Source organism: Nyctereutes procyonoides, unplaced genomic scaffold (assembly GCF_905146905.1).
Source record: "Nyctereutes procyonoides isolate TBG_1078 unplaced genomic scaffold, NYPRO_anot_genome, whole genome shotgun sequence".
NCBI classification, from domain to species: Eukaryota; Metazoa; Chordata; class Mammalia; order Carnivora; family Canidae; genus Nyctereutes; species Nyctereutes procyonoides.
The window spans coordinates 40483310-40504477 of record NW_026575135.1 but is presented as its reverse complement, the minus strand read 5'-3'; the positions used below and the strand labels follow the sequence as shown (position 1 = coordinate 40504477).

Here is a 21168-nt window from a genome sequence, read left to right as displayed (position 1 = left end):
TTAGCTGGCGGTTAGAACAATACACAATGTGGCAGAGTTAAACAGAGGCATCAATTATGCTCTCAGACCTGTTAATATTTTTGACAATATTTAAATAGCACATCCCTTCAGGGCATGGCTTTTTTGCCCTCTCAGTTACACACCTGTCAAGTGTTTAATTTGCCAAAGGGAAACAGTTTGATTTCTAAGGGCAGTCTTAATACTGAAGACGCAAATTGGAAAAATTACACATTACTGAATAGAAGTAATGAGAAAGATCTGAGGGGGAAAAATAGTCAGCTTAATTCAACATGGCATGTCAGCATCTGTCATTAATGCAACAATATGATCACGTTCTCCAATATGCTGCATATACCTCAGGCTTTTCAATTATTCACTCCTTTCACTTTCTAAAAAGGCAGGAGGGTGATGGAGGAGTAAAGCTGGAGGAGTCAAATTTTTTGGTAATACTAAAAAAGATGGAGACACTAACTTGCAGCTATTGTGCACATAAATCTACACATCTGAAAACATAACATATATTTTAAAAGATAAAAGATAATAAATAAAAGCCACTGGTCAGATTGGCATAACTAGTGGTTTAAAAGCACAAATTTCATCCCTAGGTTAATTAATTAAATTATAAATATTAACAAATTAGCAATTGGTAAACCACATAGGAAATTTAATTCTAAAGTAAGTCTATAATATTCATGTCTATCCTTTAAAACAGAAAATACTAGGTTCTGACATTTCTTCCAGTCATACAAGAAAAATATGGTTTAACAAACAAATGACACTGAGTCAGTAAGAATGAAGACTAAAGCAAAGAGTCACAGAAACCGTGAGAGACATCGATGGTTTTAATCAAAACTGGACTCACAACTTCTAGGGGCCTAGTTTCTATCCTCAGAGAAAAAAAGAAAAAACATGACATGAGATAGGCTACAGAATCACAAGAGAGGAGAAAGACTGTGCCTTGGAAGCCAAGAAAACCAAGTTTCAGATCTGGCTCTGTCCTTATAATAAACAAGTCACTCAGCCTTTATAAGGAGTCATAATAAGCAGGGTGTAAGTCAGCTGGGTTCCTTGGTCCCTTTTGGTACTTGAAGAAATGACCAACTAGCCAAAAGTCCAAAGGCATGTAAGACATGCCTACAGAATTCCCAAACCTCACAATGAACTGAGTCTTGAAATGTATCAGCATCTATCATTACCACAAGATCAGACTGGACCTGGTCGCAGACTACCTGGCTTGATAACATAATGTTCAAGGGTTTCTAAAGAGATTTTAGGTAAATCAAGTAGAACTCAAAGTTTTAGAGCCCATATCCTAGTTTGGAAATAGTAAAACAAGGTCTAGCCTCCTTTCAGGGCTGGAAGAGATTATTTCCAGTTATCTCAATGGATCAGTGGTATTTCCTAATACACTTACTAGTACTTTTTATTTAAACTTTTCCTCTCATTCTAATCATATTTTCATAGAATATGATAAAAGGAGAAGACGTGTTCAACTTTTCCACTCGCTGAAAAACCGAATAATTGTCCACATCATAATTACACTTATATTCAGAACACTGATCTCTCCAAACTCTTGCCAATTCATTCTGAAAAGGAGTACCTAAAACCAATCTTTTCAATAATTTGTAAAACAAACAAACAAACAAACAAAAAAAAAACCCAGAGCTACACATAACTGAAACAACTCTTTTTTATTAATTCATGATCACAACTTTTAAAATTATTAAGTAGGGCAGCCCGGGTGTCTCAGCGGTTTAGTGCCACCTTCAGCCCAGGGCATGATCCTGGAGACCTAGAATCAAGTCCCACATCAGGCTCCCTGCATGGAGCCTGCTTCTCCCTCTGCCTATGTCTCTGCCTCTCAGTCTCTCTCTCTCTCTCTCTCTCTCTCTCTCTCTCTCTCTCTCTCTCATGAATAAATAAATTTTAAAAATCATTAAGTAGAAATTCACTAGAGAAAAATATTTTTAAAAATTAAAAAGTCTTCTTTATTTTTTTGCTACCAAATATCCAGATTAAGAAGTAATATGATATCAAACAAATTCCTTCTCTCTTGCTGCTATTTGCTCTTTTTGCATTTGGCATATTGTTTTTAATTGGAGAAATTCTTTCACTGAATTATGAAACAAGTCTTCAAATTTCAGTTTTAACCTTTTAAGGCAGAATATTTGTTAGCAAGTCATCCATAGTGATTAAATTAATGTTAAATACATGAAAATGAGAACTTAGATTGAAGGCATAATGAGATTGATTTCAAATCTTGTAAGGATAACAACCATTTAAAAAAAATTTTTTTAAACCTGAGAAATGGTGATTAAGTTCAAAGAACACCTAACTTGAGTGTTCATCCTGTCATTGTGATGTTTCAATTTTAATACAAACGCTAGGAAATTTTAATGCTCTTAATTTTTACAGAAAAAAAAACAGTGTTACATTTAGAAGTTCTAATGTTTGTCACCATCTGATGCTGTCATTGGAAGCAATTGCTACTTACACTCTTTTAAGAAGTGAGAATTGCAATTCCTGTAACTGATGACAATGTAATTATTTCTTTTACTGTCAAAATAGAAGTGATTTCCCTTCCTCACACACATGATTACACATGCAAATTCAGGCTTATCTGAAATCTTATAAGCATGATGAATGTCTGAGTCCAAATGCACAAGTTCACATGAACAATGAGCCTTAGAGGGGATGGAAACCAAGTCTACAGCCATCTATCCTACACTTATTTTTAATCAACCCCTTCTCCTGTGGGGACTCTGCTTCAGCATCCACACAGCTTTCAACACAGTGTCATACCATCTACAACACACAGCAACAACCATTACAAAAATAACTGGGGGTGAGGGGGGAGGGAGTCACGGTGAATCTGAATGTTTCATTTGGAGGTTTAAATGACTTCATTAAACTATTCATTAACATATAGAAAAATCAACCTTTCAGAAAAACACAAGACTTTCACAAGATCCATGTCATGCCGTGAACCCCAGCTTTGGGAAAATTGTGTCCTACCTGGTCTTTCAGCTGCTGTACGGAAGTCTGAAGGTTTAGGATCTGACTGAAGAGTGAGCTCTGCAAGACTGACTTCAGAAGATTCAGTTTGTCTTCATTTGCTACATCTCCACGTTCTCGCAGCTTGGCTTGCAAGCGTTCTGCTGCCTGCAGGGCTCGATTTTTGTCTAAACCAAAGAGCAACACTGGTCATTAACGGGACTCAAAAGACTCACATCAAATCATGCTAACAGAAGAGAAATCCTAAAACTATTCCTTCTGAGAGCATAATACTGACTCGGGGAAAAAAGGACTGTAACATGTCCCTTAATCTGGAAGTCCCTGGTAGGAGAGTCTATTTGAAAGCAGAGAAGTGGTTATAGTGTATGCTATATGCAACTAATGCAACTTTATGCAACTAATTTTGTAAAAGTACAGAAACTAATTCAGATGGAGTACATTTGAAATCCAAAGCCAGCTGTCAACTCTTTCATAAACTATTGAAAACCAAACATTTCGTGATCTGGCAAAGGCTGATATTTTCACTTTTTAAAAAATTTTATTTATAATTAAGAAAAATTGGAAATAGAGCTAACTCACTAATAAGTGGATGTGGATGATGTCATTGATGAGTCATAATCCAAAATATGACAATTTCATATATTAAGGAACACACATTCTACACATGAGAATTTACTTGAAAGTATATTACAACACCAGATAACCCTTCAAAACACTACTTGTTAACACTTAAAATGTCTTTCCCCAAAATTAAATAGGATATTTATATATGCATCAAACCAAAATAATTGAAATATTTATTGATCACCTTATATATCAGGCATAAAGTTGCAAAAGTAAGTATTCTGAGTAAGTATATCCCTAATAATCCTAGCATTTTATATGCATGCTTCCACAAGATGGTTAGTCTCTATAACAAATAACAGTTAAAAACATCCTCCTATAACTATCACTCTCTCACAAGTGAACCAAAATTTGTTTTAAAGGAATGGAGACCATTCAATATATGTTCTAACAGATTCATCATGGTAACAAGTGTATCTATTAACATTCATTTGCGATATGATAGTAATCAAAGAGTGGGAATTATCACCACAGAGACTTCTATAGAACCAAATGCAGGGTTATACAGAAATGGGGAAATTAAGGCATGAATTAATGTGAACCACCCGTTCACACACATACAAAAACTTGAACAGTATCTATTCATCTGTACAATTTTTTTTTTTGAGAGAGAGGGCATGAGTTGGGAGGGGCAGAGGAAGAAGGAGAGAGAAAATCTTAAGCAAGCCTAGCAGGGGTCTAGATCTCACGACTCTTGAGATCATGACATGAACCAAAATCAAAGTTGGATACTTAACCAACTGAGCTATCAAGTGCCCCATCATAAGCACAATTTTAAAAGTAAATAATGATAAGGATATGAGAATTTTATTCTGGGTCTTATTTCCCACAGTATCTCAGAATACTAATCTAGTATTAATTTCCATCTCAATTCTTGAAAGGTGCACAAATCAGTAATAATTTAAAAAATAAAATTGGAAGGTGATAGCTTCGGTAACTTCTAAAATGAACACTGGATGATGACAGCACTTCACCAAAGTGCACCAGACCAACTGTTCACTTCCTTATGAGGCACTCTGCTTTATGGATTAGTAGGAGTCCTTGTGGTACAGGACTTTACTATAAAATAAGGGATGAAGGTAATACACACCCTCGCATTTTCATCAATGAAAATGAATGATTCCTGCTATCACAAAAATAGCTCCTTTTCCTTTTCCTTCCACCTACTTTCATCCTACTCCCCAAAGCATGCAAGTATCAAGGCACCAGCCACAATCTTCAAGGCACTAGAGTGAAATCCAGATACTTTCCAACTGTCATACCCAAAAATTTCCCTGGAAAACATGAGACAATAGGCCACCAGGAAAGGGATGGGTATATGCAAGAAATATGCAAGAAACTCATTCTACAAACCAGCTTCTCTACAACTGAAGAGCAGTGAAAAAAAGATTAACACAGAAATTTGGGTATTTCAATCTACATTATCTCATGTAAAAATTAAACTGCCTTAAATCGTCACTGAAGTTTGTCAGCCTAAATGTTTATTATTGTTATGGCTCGTCATCAACTTAAAGGCAAAGTTCAGTAGTATTTCAACGGCCACAAGTAAAGAAGGCAATGAGCTTCTTTCAGTATTAAGAATAGTGTCAAACTTTCTGGTGCTATCCACAAACACCATTAAACAGAAGGGGGTCCATAAATCAGAATGAGGTTTACATTAAATTTCATCAAAACTCATAATTGGTAGAACATTTCATATGCTTTTATCTTTTGCTTACAAATGATTTTTTATAACACTGCAGATTAAATCATCCAAATATAGAAACACAGTTCCCTGCTATAATGCTAGTGGAAAAAAACTTATAAAAACTAAGCTACCAGACAAAATCCTGCTATGTAGAAAAACCATTTCAAAGACCCCAAAGGAAAAAGTTTTGATTCTTAGTAAAATAAGAAGGAATAGGTCTTACCTATAGTTTCTAACATTTTTTTCCCCAAAGTTTAGTGCTCTTCTCCACAACGATCTTAAACAGCAACTAAAACAGAACTCTGGGGAGAAATGGAGTAAAATGGAATGGTTATATTTTATCACAACATTAAAACTATATACTCTACAAAGCATCTGATGCTACTATAACTCCTAACTCCTTTGACCATTGAAATCTTGTTAATTTAAGATAGTTTTCTTTATAGGCCAAAAAAGTAATCATTTTAGGACTTACTCAAAATTATCTTATATTTACAGATAATACTTACATAGTAAGGTAAAAGGCATACAATCTGTTTTATGTAAGGTGGTATAGCTATCCAAAATATTTGAGAACTTCTCAACACACACCACTCTAATCTTCAATTCACTTACAGATTTTCACCTACATGGTAAGGAGTTTACTTTTACTCTGCATGAGATAGTCTTGGGCCAGAAATCATTAAAACATAAAAAGCAGAAGATGGGATCCTGCCTTTGACTGCTCATGGTCCTAACTGGGGTGACAGCACACATATCAATTAGAAATTAACTATGACACTCATGCAGTATGTGAACAACGGGGAGCTGATAAATCATAGAGGAAAAACTGAATAAAAGGGAACACAGTGTTAAATGGAAGAAGGGTTTTCAAAGGTTTTCCACACACTCTCCTGACTATAATATTCTTTTCTCCCTCATTCAAAGCAAACTTTCTCAATCCTTCAACTCACACAGATTCATCTTTCTCTGACCAGAGAGATAAACTCTTTAAAGTATCAGCTACAGATTTCCAATGACAAAGTCCAAATCGCTAATTATTAATCCTTGACATCCAACAATTTATATATTCTCTGCCTGGTCAAACCTGTCCTCTGCCTTGCAGAAAAACCTCAGCCATTCCTTCAATGGAGAAAAAAAAATCTACAGCCTGATTTCCTCACTTTTAGAAGATGAAACAGGATTTGCCTGAGAAGGAACAAGTTGCCCCTGTTGTCTCTTCAATAGAAAATGCATTTGGGACAAAAGGAAGTACATGATGCATATGACCAGATACACACACCATCCACCAATGCCTGTGATTAGCTCTATGTAATAACAGAAAACAGTTCCTTACCCCAATTCAGAATATACTATTTAAAACATCAACTCCATTTCAAATAGCCAAAAGACTCTACTACTGGCACTTGTTTTATAAAATGCCCTGATATCCAGAAAAGAGGGCATTAGCTCTAATTTGGAATTGAAATTTAAATAACAGGATAGGTATGGGCAAAGGGCCTAACACTTGAACCTTAGTTTCCTAGGAAACGTATTCACTGGGTATACTGTGATCCATGAGAAAAAGCACACAGATTTCTGGCTCGTAGTATAATTCACATGGTAAAATGTGTTTTCAGGAATAATGCTGAGCCTATGCAATTGAGCATTTCAATGTTAGGCATTGTGTGATTTCATGGGGAAAAATACAGCAAGATCTTTAAAATAAACTAGTCCTGTTTTTATTCTTATTGACAAGGATACTTCATAAGATAGCACACTATTAGGTCCCCCCTCAAAAAGTTACTAACTTCCGACGATTAACAAATAAAAGTAAAGATACCCCAATATAAGAAAGGTCTATAACTGATACATGCCCAGGAGGCAGCATACTAGGAACGAAAGAGCATCACCTAGGAATTCTGATCCCCTGAAGGAACATTTCAGCTTGACCCCCTTACCAGATGTGATGCCCCACCAAGTCGCTGTCGCTCCTGAAATATAAAACTCTAACCACAGATGAGTGACACTCAAAGTTTTAAAAGGATAAAACTATACACCTGAGTGCTTGCTAGGCACAATAAAGTCAGCTCTATCTTCTTTCCTCTTTGAAAAATTAACTCAGAAAGACAAGCAGTATTCATGACCTGGAGGGGGAAGTGGCCTATGGCTTCAGAGACCCACTGATTTATGAGGAGCCTGCAGAGAAAGTATATAGTAAGCAATTCCCCACTGAGGAAAACACTGTCATCCCAAAGTTCACCTACAAGTCGATTATGTGAAAAGAAAATTACTTTTTTTTCTCCAGAGAAACTCTTATCATAAAGGTTTGTTTTTTTGTTTTAGTTTTTTTTTTTTTTAAGGGAAAAAAAAGCCCCATTCAACTGCAAATCAGACATAGCTCCCAGATGAGAGCTCCATTCCTCTGGATTTCAGATATTAAAAAAAAAAAAAAATGAGTTTCAGTTTCTCTGCTCTACTCTGATGTCCCTAAAATAAATATCTGTAGCTTTTTTGAGGTTTTTCAGATTTTACAATTAGTAGCCATGACAAAGAGACAAGATGTTTAAAAAAAATCATTTCCTTTCCATGACTATATCCTATCCCAAGTATTCAGCTCTAACAATAAAGAAACTCATTTGTAACCAGACTTTTTGATCTGGAGAGATGGAGTTCACATGTATCAAACAGCATGAATTCTTCTCACCCCACCAACTTTCCCTCTTCACCCCCCTTCAACACCGTGCGGATACAGGAGGGTACCTGAGTGATAACAGAGGGTCATGGCCAATGGGTAAGACGTAAAGAAGATCCAATACATGTCTGAAGAATGTCAAGTTCTCAGGGCTGTTCTGGACAATTTGGGCTAGCAGTGAAGATGATGAGTCAGAGGCACAGTAAAGAGGAAATGAGATGAGGACAAGTAGCAACACTAATGCTGGGGCAGAAGGCTGGTAACAGCAAACATCTAACAGCCACCATGTCCTGGGCACCACTCTAAACATAGTATCCATCTAAGATCTTTAATCTTCATGCTATCCACTCACTTTACAAACAAGAAAATTGAGGCACTGAAAGAGGTGCTTACCAGTAGTCAAAACCACCAGTACACGATGGAGCCAGAGGCGAACCAAGGCAGTTTGGCTCCAGAGCCAATTAACAATTTAACTTCTACAATATGCTGCCTCTCAACAGGAGGAAGATTCACCTTACCATTCTCCTTCCTCTTTCCAAGTTCAAAAGTATGCTGACTTTGCCCTATACAAGAAGAAACCAAAGGAAGAAACAGAGACCCCAAATGCATGAAGTCTGAAATGGACTGGTATAGACAACTTAACATAACCAACAATCCATACAAAGGTATGAACAACTCAGAACTTAATAGAAACCATGCATAGGTACATCAAAGAAAAATCAGTAATAGTCACCATTTATATAATGTTTGTATATATATTTAATAAACCACTTTTAAAATACAAGATTTTAAGAAAAATGTACAAGAAAAAAAAAGCCTCTTTATATTAACATTCAAAGTACATTAAAAAAAAAAAATGGCTGGGGCATCCCGAGTGGCTCAGCGGTTCAGCACCACCTTCAGCCCAGGGCGTGATCCTGGAGACCCGGGATCAAGTCCCATGTCGGGCTCCCTGCATGGAGCCTGCTTCTCCCTCTACCTGTGTCTCTGCCTCTCTCTCTGTCTCTCATGAAGAAATAAATAAAATCTTAAAAAAAAAAAAAGCAAACATGGCTGTTATATTTCAAGGTGCTAAATCCCTCAACACAATGAAAATACATATATTCAAATACTATCAAAAATATTGCTACTGTACACTAGCCTCTCTAGTTACTGCCCATCTAATACTGCCTATAGATATATCACTACTTGGTTACAACTGAACTTGTTACAGGAGCCATGGCACTTAGAACTACAGAACATAACATAAATGGCTCAATGAATTCAGTACTTATGACACTACAGTGTTGGGCAAGGGCAAGCTGCACACTTTACATCATGAGAGGAGAGACCCTGAGGCTCTCCACATTATTCTCCACTGCCTTGCATATTATTCTCTCCATCTTCCAGAGAAGACAACAAAGGAAGGGAGAGACTCAGTCTTACTCAACGTCACATAGCTAGTAAGCAGAGAGCATAGATTTGAATCCAACTTTGCCTGAATTCAAAGCCCACACTCACTCTATCACACATCGTATTTTCTATATTGTACTGCAAAAATCATATGGTGGGGATACACTGTTGAATGAAAGAAAAAAAGACTATGCAAGACAATGTATTAAGTTGCTAGTATTTGTATTAAAGAATAGGGAAACGTAGTGTAAATAAAATTAACATGTATATGTTTGTAAAAGCACAGACTATTTCTGCAAGCTTTCCCAAGACACTAAAAGTGGGATTTAAGGGGCTATGGGACATTAAGAGAAACTTATTTTGCAGTGGATTTTTTTTTTGGTATTTTAAATTTTATATCAATATAACATTGGCAGATTTAGCAAATAAAAATACAGGGTACAGAAAAATTCAAATAAATTTGAATTTCAAATAAATGAATTAATGTTTCAGTATAAGCATATCCTATGCAATACTTGGCATATACTTATAACTAAATGTTAATTTGCTGATTATCTATTCAATTCAGGCATCCATTATTTTACATGGCAACTCTATTTATGTATATATTACCTTGGGGAAAAAATCAAATTTTAAAAATCCTTTTTAATTTAAAGACTTTATGCTTCTTGTAGAACATTAACATAATGACAGAGTTGTCAAGTCCTTTGCAAATCTCCAAAGATTTTAGCTGTGACCCAATGACTGTTCAACTAGTCGATAATGCCAGTTTCAGAAGGGGATAAAAATCAAATCAAATTTGGTTTTATTTAGAAATAGGAACTGATTAATTGACTAATCATGTACTTTTCAACAAGTTGTACTGGTAATGTGTGGGCACAGATTGTAAGTAGTAAAGAATGAGTGCTTCAAACATAAAATAGATCATTCTACCCAATGAAGATTATATGGAAACTAAGAGTGAAAATAGGTTTTCTGCTAAAAATAACCCAGAAAGAGACACTGTCCCAAATGTATAAAATTTTCTATTTATATTAAACAATTCTAACTGTAAAAGAGGTACAACTTTATCTTGTGTGTGTGTTTTTAAAGTTTTTATTTCAATTCCAGTTAATGTACCGTATTGTATTAGTTTCGGGTGTACAATAGAGAGATTCCACAATTCCACACATCAAGCAGTGCTCATCAAGACAAGTACACTCCTTAATTGCCATCATTTATTTTTTTTAAAGATTTATTTATTTATTTATTTATTCATGAGAAACACACAGAGAGAGAGAGAGAGAGAGAGAGGCAGAGACACAGGCAGAGGGAGAAGCAGGCTCCATGCAAGTAGCCTGATGTGGGACTTGATCCTGGGTCTCCAGGATCACACCCTGGGCTGCAGGCGGCGCTAAACCGCTGCGCCACCGGGGCTGCCCACCATCATCTATTTAACCCATCCCTCACCCTACCCCTTTTGTAACCATCAATTCATTCTCTATAATTAAGAATATGTTCCTTGATTTGTCTTTCTTTCCCTTAGCTCATTTGTTGTTTCTCTAATTCCACATGAGTGAAATCATATGGTATTTGTTTTTCTCTGACTTATTTCACTTAGCATTATATTCTCTAGCTCCATCCATGTCATTGCAAATGGTAAGATTCCATTGTTTTATAGCTAATATTCCATTGTGTATATATACCACATCTTCTTTATCCGTTCATCAACCCATGGACACCTGAACTCCTTCCATACCTTGGTGATTATAAATAATACTGTTATAAACAGCCAAGTGCATGTATCCCTTTAGAATTAGTGTTTTTGTATTCTTTGGGTAAATACCCAGTACTGCCATTGCTGGATCATAAAGTTGTTCTATTTTTCACTTTTTGAGGAACCTCCTTCCTGTTTTCCATAGTGGCTACACCAATGTTCATTCCCACCAAACATGTGCAAGTATTCTTTTTTCTACACATCACCGCCAACACCTGTTCTTTCTTGTGTTGTTGATTTAACCATTCTGACAGATGTGAAATATCTCACTGTACTTTTTTTCCTCACTGTACTTTTGATTTGCATTTCCCCAATGGTGAATGATGCTGAACCTCTTCTCATGTGTCAGTTGGCTATCGGGATGTCTTCTTCAAAGAAATGTCTGTTCATGTCTTCCGTCCATTTTTAATTGGATTATTTGTTTTGGGGGTAGTGAGTCTTATAAGTTCTTTGTATATTTTGGATACTAACCCTTAATCAGATATGTCATTTGCAAGTATTTTCTCCCATTCCATAGGTTGTCTTTTAGTCTTGTTGATCATTTATTTTGTTGTACAGAAGTTTTTTATTCTGATGAAGTCCCAGTAGTTTACTTTTGCTTTTGTTTCCCTTGCCTCGAGAGAGATCTAGAAAAAAGTTTCTAAGGCCAGAAGGGGTATACCTTTAAGTGAGTTTGCTGCAATGCAAACTCAAATAACTCAATTTTTTTATTTACTGATTCAACAATACATGGGACACCTATGTGACTAGCATGTTGTTGGGTGGCAGAATCAGAAAAATGAAAACATGGTCTAGGATTTCATGGGCCAAGTGAATAGAAGGATAAAGCATAAAAGCAGACATTTAAAAATACAAATGACAAAGGCAAAGCACCAAACTCAAACTGAAGAGAAAGGGAAAGCTTCCTGGAGACAAAGTTTCCTGGACCTCTGCACAGTCCTGAAAAACAGGTGGGAATCATAGCAGGAATGATGAGAGCTCCCCACATCGAGGCAAAAGAACATAACTCCTGTGCATTACAGGTAGTTTATTATTCCTGAATTGAGATTGGAGAAAAGGAAAGACAGAAGTAACAGGGCTAGAGACGCAAGTACAGGCTCAATCACTGAGGGCCCTGCATACCATTCTTAAGGAGTTTAGACATTAAATTTTAAAGTTTATTTTGGTATAGTGGGTGACATGGTCAAACTTTTTTTAGAAACATCACTCTGGTAATGGTGTGGAAACTAGAAACAAGAAGGACAGGTTAAGAGGTTTTTCAAAAACAGACATGAAAGTGAATAAACTCAAATGAGAAATAGATTCAAGAATGAATGAAAAGCTATAAGCAACAAGACCTGATAATGTGCAATAGGAGCCTAGGATGCGCCCAGGTTCCTGCTTGAGTTTATGACTAGATGGGAATACCAATCACCAAGAGAACATCAAAAGAGGGCAATGGTAGGACCATTCCAGAAATAAAGATGTGTCCTGAGCAAAAGTTTAAAAGGCTGAGTTCTAGTACTTTACAATGCTGCTATGGACTGAACTGTATCCCCTTCCCTCCCCCCCCTCCCCCCACCGAATTCAGATGTTGAAGCTATAACCTTCAATGTGAAGGATACAGGGCTTTTAGGATGTACTTAAGGTTAAATGAGGTCATAAGGAAAACTGTCCTAATTCAATAGGATTGATCCAAGAGGAATAGCTAGTTATCCCTTCCTCACTCCCTCTCTCCCTCTTTTCACATGCAAGTACCAAAGAAAAGCCATGTAAGGACACAGTGAGAAGGTGACTATCAACAAGCCAGGAAGAAAGTTTTTATCAGAAATCAAACCCTGCCAGACCTTGATGTTGGATTTTCTAGCCTCCAGAACCATGAGGAATTATATTTCTGTTGTTTAAGACACACAGTCTATGGTATTTGTTATGACAGCCCAAAGTGACCAATATAGATTTCAACTTTCCCACTGCCCCTGTTGCAAGGAATATACCACTACACACTATGCTACATTCCTCTCTTCCAACCATAATCAGGAGAACAATGGTTGGGATCCTCACTCAAAGGAAGATAATCTAAGTGATGACTGGCAATGTAGAACTAGGCTAGACTCTCTCTTGGGACCTGAAGAAGAAAAACATTGCAAGAATAAACCAATAGCGGTGAAGATATAGTTGAAAATAGAAAGATAAGTGAAGATAAGATAGGGCACAAGCCTGAGTTATTAGAGCAACATAAATCAGCTGATAGAGACGGAACACAGTTGACATCATGAGAGTGGCAGGTATTCCTCAGGGAGATCCAACACAGCCAATGAGAGGTAAATAGAATCACTGGTCCCTAAGATACATAGTCACTGACATCCATTCTTACGGTGAACTCCATTTTGACAGAGATCATTTGTATGAGGCTCTGTTGATTGCATTCAAACACACCTAACTATTCGGAGCCTGTTTGGGTACAGCATCACACTATCACACCCCAAATACACCAACCCCTTCAAGCACTCTGCTTAAGAAGTGCCTTGTTCCTTTAACTACTTCACTTGGACATTCTACTTTCCATAAAGATTTGAGGGAGCTTACAGGCAAAGGTAACTTTAATAAGACCAATGAAATAATTAACAACCTCACAGGGAGGATAGTTACATCAGAAAAACAAGACACAGGGAAGCAGCTACTATGGCAGGTGAATAAAACATTATGAAGTATTCAGTTTTAATCACAGCCTGACAAAAGCCACTAGGTTCCAACCAAACAAAACAAATCCGTTGTTGAAAAATGTATGTGAGACCTGACAAGGTTTCATTCTATCAATGAAACCATAGTAACTGTGAAAAACATTTACAAATAATTAAAATACTTCTGGCTAACAGATTTGTCATAGGAGAATAGAAATACTTTCCTTTCAAACTTCACTAGAAAAGCAAGCCAAATATGCCCATTAAAAAATTAAAGTAACACACACACAAAAACCAGAAATGGAATCTATAATTTATAAACCATGAGGGAGGGATCCCTGGGTGGCGCAGCGGTTTGGCGCCTGCCTTTGGCCCGGGGCGCGATCCTGGAGACCCGGGATCGAGTCCCACGTCGGGCTCCCGGTGCATGGAGCCTGCTTCTCCCTCTGCCTGTGTCTCTGCCTCTCTCTCTCTCTCTCTCTGTGTGTGACTATCATGAATAAATAATAATAAAAAAAAAAAAAAAAAAAAAAAAACCATGAGGGAAAAAAAGGTGTAACAGAGAATATTCAAGCAATCTAAAAGATGCTGGGGACAAATAAAAAAGGAGAAAAGGAAAAGACACAGTCAACAAAAAATACAAAACAAGGAGACTAAAATAAGTCCAAACATCTGTATTCATAATAAATATGAATGGGTTAGACTCAGAGTAAATTCATAATCCAGATTTCAAAAATGAAATTGAGTTGCAGAATAGTTTGATACTGTTTGCCTGCATTTTTAAAAATACATATCAATATTTGCTTACATATAAATAAGTATATACATACTTTCATCATATTCAACAATGAGTTAAAAGGATACATTCTAAAATTGATTATAGCAGCAGTTACTTTTAGAGGTAGACAGATGAAAACGGTAGTCTCAGATCAGGGAGAGATCAAAAGGGAACTTTAATAAGCTTTCTGTATTTTTTTTTGAGGAAACTATAACTTTTATTTTTTTTAAGATTTTATTTATTTATTCATGAGAGACACACAGAGAAAGGCAGAGACATAGACAGAGGGAGAAGCAGGCTCCTTGCAGGGAGTCTAATGCGGGACTCAATCCCAGGACCCCAGTATCATGACCTGAGCTGAAGGCAGACACTCAACCACGGAGCCACCCAGGCGTCCCAGCACATTGGAATTATACTGAAGTCTCCTCTGGAGTCATAGTCTTTGGTATAACAAATTTTTTCATAGCCTATTTAAATTACCCATTTTGGGCTAAGGCTAAAGAGTAGTATCCATGGGTTTGATGAGAAGCCCAACGTCAATGGCAATAGTATAGTGTTTAAGAGCACGAACTCTGGAGTCACAGTGATTGGGTTCTAAATCCCAGCTTGGCTACTACTCAACTATGTTACTTTCAAGAAAGTCATGAATCTGAGTCTCCATTTCTTCATCTCTAAAATGGGGGTAATTACAGCACTTGCCCTATAAGATTGTTATAAATATAGATGAAGAGAGCCTTGTGCATAATACGAATGGTAGATTATACAGTACTGTTTGTCTAGATTTCTTAACCCTTTTTGAAGGGCCTCTCTCTGTTGAATGATTATATGTATATCTCTGTCCTGTTGAATTCAGGCATGGCTTGAATTAATGACTTGCTTAATGAGTCACATAAGGAAACTATAACTTTTAGAATGTTTTTGAAGTATGTATGTAAAAAGTAACTGGGCTGAAATATTTATGGATAAAATGATTAAATGCTTAGTATCTGCTTCGAAAAAATAAAAGGACAGAAGCAACAGGACTGGCCATAAACAAAAGGCTGTTAAAACGGATTGATACATGAGGATTCTCTGTAATAATAATTTATTGTAATAGGTACATTGTAAAATGTACATTTGAAATTTTTCATAATAGATATTAGAAAAATAACAGATGGGCAGTAAAGATGTGAAAATGTTAATATCTAATTATGGAGAATAGAACTAGAGAAGATTATCTCCTTCTTCATAATTTACAGTATTTTTTAAATCCTATCATTCTTCCCAGGAAGAAAAAAAAAAAGGTTTCACTTCAAACTATGAAGTTTCTTGGGAAAAAAAAAAATGCCACTGGTTAATGCTGCCAGAAAAATAATTGTTTCAGGCTAGATAACTTAACTCCAAATAAAGGAAATGAAATGCTATGAAAATATTTCTTCAAAATTAATATCTCATAAGGAATTTTTATTTACAAAATTTTTATTTTAAAAACAAAGCTTTATTCTGATTTACTGATGGTTACTGAGCTGCTAGTTTTACCAAGCCATTTTAGGTAAGAGCCTTAGAAGAGAAGCTTATGGCTCTGGATTAGCCCACTCTGTGTGTGAGAGAGAGAGCAGCAAGGCAGGAAGTGATAAATGACCACTGCTGTTCTACTTCTACAGTACAGACCAAAATCCTCACCTCTGGAAAAGATGAGTGAACCCAAGAGTACACATAAATATAAATATAAATCTGTTTTGATTAAGAGAAAACTTATTTATCTTTCATGTACATTCAAGTAACAATAGAATGAACAGTGACATATCTAAGTTAATACCATAAAACAGAGAAATGGCAAATTAATCCATATTTATGTAGACATAAATCAAAATTATTACTTTGACCAAGAATCCACAAACTCTAAACAAGTGTTGGTGAAAATAATATGAGCTCATTCCTTTACATAGTAATTTCCTAATAGGGGGAAAAAACCCTACTGAAAAGGAAAATACATACGATACACAAGTTGGAATATTTTATTATAGGTATACTCACACAATATATTTATACTAACATGTTCATTAAACTTATTTTTGTATTGAAAGCGACTTCTTTTTATTTTTAAGACTGTTGGCTGGAGATAAAGGGCTCACTGTCCTTTCAAAAGAGTATGCATGTTCCATCCTTAACTGCAGATTCTCTAAACCACACGATAGTTAACATTATAAAGACACCACATTCATGGCCGCTTCCAGAATTACACACTTAAATTATATTTTGTGATGCCTTTGAGTTAATCTCTCCTATTTACTGCTCACACTCAAGTATGAGTCAATGTTAGTGTTGAAAGGAACAAAAAACTTGTAGCTCAGAGACATGCTAACGCTCACGGAGGCATGGTTACGTAACAGATCACTGGTGTGTCTGGGATTAGAACCTTAGGCTGCTACTATTACTCAACTGATTATCTGAAAGGCTGAACTTTCTTTCCTTTTAAATATATTAGACAAATCAATTCTGTTTTTAGTCTATTGTATTATATTTATTTCCTTTCTCTTCACCCTCACTTATAATTAAAAAAAAAAAAAACCACACCAAGACACATGTACACATACACATAGGAGAACTATGGACTCCACAATACCTTCTTTCCAGGCACCCTTTTTTACATATTCTCCATCCATAATGCTCTTAGTATTTCCCTATAAGCACAAGGACCCTCCCTCTAAAATTGTTACCTTACACCAAACACGGTGACCCAGGGAAAAGATTTAGATGTCTCTGAGGATGCACATGTAGCCTCTTCTGCTCTCCCACTCCCTAGTTAAACTCAGAGAAATTTAGATTGTTGGGCAATTTGCCACTGTTTGCTACAATATTTTCAGTGTTAAGGACCAAAATGCAACAGGTCAGCATATTTCTTGCACAGAACCAGGTAGGGGGATTCCTCCCAGGGCTGCCCTTGCTGGGGAACAACAGGCTGGCATCCAACTCCAGGGGCACCTGCTCATAACACACTCACTCTGGTCACATAATTTTTGAGGGAAACTGAAAATGCACAGAAGGATTAACTTTGTGCCAGAATTCTCAGGTGCAATTCCTGCACAGGCAACAAATTCTCCAGAGAAATTACTTCAGGCTCCTGCCTCCTGCCCTTTTGCCTGCCTGGAATGAGGCAATTCTCCCGTGGGCCCCCAGCAAACTGCATCCTTGATGCTTAGAAAAAGCACAGGTACTCGAAGTGCCCCGTGGGACCCTGAATCACGGCCAGGAGCTGCTGTTAGGACTTATCAACTGCAGGAGGAGGTGACAGTACAGAAGATACCTGTCATCTCTCGGCTGCCCTCTCAGAGACTGGACTTTCATTGAGTTTGTGAGATCTCAATGATGATACCGAGGCGAACCATACAGGGCTTTGTCAGTTGCGACTGAACAATTCCTCAGGGTAAAGCCCTAAAGGACAGTATAGAGACAACCTTTTCAATACAGACAAAACTGTGGAAAGGGAGGAAGGGGGCCACACGACACAGTATTATAACTGCTGCTTCGACGCATCTCCCCAGCCAACTATCTCAAGTTCATGCTCCTCATCCAAGGTCCATTTTCTAGGGCATTTCTCCATTACTTTTCAAATAACTTTTACTCCTGCCATTTCGCCATTATTGTTCCTAATTGTTTCTTCTGTTTGGGAAGCTTTTCTATGAAAATTATGAGTACTATCATCTATCATATCGCCTACTTGGCTGTTACAGAGTTTTAAGTACTATACATAATTAGATATTATTATTCCTCCCCATCAATCAGTGCCTCCTAAATTCAGTTTGTGGCCCTCATGAATTCCCTCTGCTGAATTTGGATAGGAATAGGGATTAAGATTACAAATTTCACTCAGAAAAGGGCAGGCTCACATTTCTGATAGGAAATCCTCTGGGAAGAGAACAGCATATTAGAGTGATATTTAACATGCCTGATTTTCTCCCATGTCCCAGGTGTGGGGTGACCAGTAGTCCACACTATTGGTTTCATTGCCAGTTCTTTGCACAGAGAAATACCATGCATGTACTGAAAAGGCATGGCCAAAGATCATGCCTTCTCTGTGTCCATTTTTGCAATTCTTTTCATGGAGCAATTCAGAACCCTTAAATTCAGCCAGAAGAAGAAATCAATGCATTTTTTACAACTATTAGTGCTTCATAATTTCAAATATATTATTTGAAGATGTAAAAAATTCCATGCACTTTTACTCTTCCCATAACTTGGTAACAACACATTTTCATATGTGGAAGTAGAAGGCCAAAGAGATTACTAACTTTCTCAAGGTCACATAACTCAGATTTTTATTAAGCAATCATATTCCACAGCCATTATGACGTGGGGGTACTGAAAAGTCTACGTAATAAAACAATAATAATTATCTAAAAGTATCAGCCAAAGTAATCTAATTCAGCTACAAGAGGATTTGGGGACAGAGAAGAAGGAAGAAATAATAGGCTTAAAAGCTTATTCAATCAGATTGGATGTCTGTTACTAGATTCCCTAAGTAACTGTTAAATTTTCTATGTCATTTTGCTGATTAAAAAAAAAAAAGGCAACTTTATTCCTCAGATACAAACTGACCATCAAACATCCCCTTCAAGAGGCAAAGTTTCCAAATATATATTCACTATTGATGTCTAAAATGTAAGCTTGGTTGTAATCTACAAATTAAAGCAATAATTTGTTATTTGGACCTTTAAAAATGCTATTCAGTAAAAACCAATAATAAAACTGCATATAAGAATTGATTGCTATTGCATCTACTATACCAGTAATTCTTCCATGGAATTAAATAGTCTCCATGAGTGACTTTTTTAGGCAATAAACTAGCATTATTTTCACCGTATGAAATCAAACTATCTATGAAATAGCTTCCCTATATCCCTGTCTTCTCAAACAGAGCATATATGCTTCACACACATGCATTTCCTTTAATCCTACCAAGAGCTTCATATTAGATACACACATTTTTAAATAAGAAAATTGAGGATCAGAACGATAAAGTGTTTTCACCCACATTCACAAAGGCTGTCAGTAATAGAACTATTCTTTAAAGTCAACCCAAGTCTGATTGATAGCAAAACCAAGAACTTTCCACCATATAGCTCTGTGCTTTAACACTACTACTACAGGTAAGGAAATAATTATTTACCTTCAGATTATGTAGCCCCAGGCATCTATGCTTTCAGAGTTTCCAGGCTGCCTTATAAAGCTCACTTAAAAAACTCTATTATTATTGTGAGATCCTGAGCTGCTGCTGTACACTGGGCATTAACAATAACATGCAAAGTGCCTGGAAATAAATAATAAGCATACCAAAAACTATTGCTACTATTATCTTGTCTTCTCTTAGTGTCTGTACCCTAATTTCTCCATTTTGCTATTTCCAATTTGCTCTCAGATTAATCAGGCTTATTAAATCAGTAACTCCTTAACACAAATGACAATTGATATGTCTGAATTGGGACCCTGCAAGGTGCAAAAAAGAAAGTACACAGCTTTTAGGACACTTATGTTCTCATTGCTGAAAACTACACTGTTTGTGCTATTGAATATCCCTGAAATTACACCCTACAATACTTCAAAGAAGTAGAAATGAATCCAATCGTTTCAAACTCTCAAAAGTCAGCTTTGTCAAAGAACTGACTCGTAAAGGTAAAATGTCATCTACCAGGGAAGACAGGATGAAGAAAGAACAGATTGATGTATTTCAAGACACAGATAAACAGGGCAGGAAAGGAAGAAAAAAATTATGAAATGAGGAAGCTGAAATGGAAAAGAGATAGAGAGGCAGCAAGATCTTTACAAAACTCTCAGAGAAGTACTGAGCATTCACCAGCCTCACAGGAGGTGGAACAGTCTGAGGTCACAGAAGCACAGGAAGAATGGAATCATTTCCCCCACCAAAGTGAAATCTGATCTCAAAGGAAGAAGTTCAGCTCTCTCTTCTATCACCCACCAAATAGCCAAACACAGTAAAGATCATTAAGTCTGAGTCACTTTCCTTATGACTCAGTTGTCAAAATCCTGTAAGATAAAGTATGTGTAAGTATGTAGAAAATGGAAGTGCTGTAGGAGCATTTGGCAGTAGCATTATTACCAGCAGTATTAGCATCAGAATGGCTGATAATGTTTCCTAATTTTAAGAAAATCAACAGAAAAAAAAAAAAAAACTATACAAAACACAGCATTCATTCAGCAAGATTTTTTTTTAAGATTTTATTTATTTATTCATGAGAGACACACACACACAGAAAGAGAGAGAGAGGCATAGATACAGTCAGAGGGAGAAGCAGGCTCCATGCAGGGAGCCCCATGCAGGACTCAATCCTGGAACTCCAGGATCATGCCCTGAGCCGAAAGCAGAGGCTCAATAGCTGAGCCACCCAGGTGTCCCTGCTTCAGCAAGATTAAGATAAGTACACGCATATTTAGCATGATATACTCGCAAAAGATCCTTCCATTCTCATTCAAATAAATAGGGGCTTTTGCAACTACTTTTGCATTCATAATTTTATTTTTTTTATTAAAGAGGGCCATCTCAAATTCTACAACGTTAAGCCCCCCCAAAATCCGTATCTGCCT

At 36.6% G+C, this 21168-nt stretch overlaps 1 protein-coding gene across 8 annotated transcripts in view; it reads right to left on the bottom strand.

The window, feature by feature from the left end:
• The window catches only part of MPDZ (multiple PDZ domain crumbs cell polarity complex component), a 161045-nt gene that overhangs the window by 128855 nt on the left and 11022 nt on the right, over positions 1-21168 (bottom strand). For all 8 annotated transcript variants that reach the window (XM_055301823.1, XM_055301824.1, XM_055301826.1 and 5 more), the window contains exons 2-3: positions 5550-5628; positions 3016-3182 (exon numbers count right to left, since the gene is read on the bottom strand). In XM_055301823.1, coding sequence (XP_055157798.1) covers positions 3016-3182; positions 5550-5565 — 183 coding nt within the window. In that variant the 5' untranslated portion in view covers positions 5566-5628. The remainder of the gene's footprint in view (positions 1-3015; positions 3183-5549; positions 5629-21168) is intronic.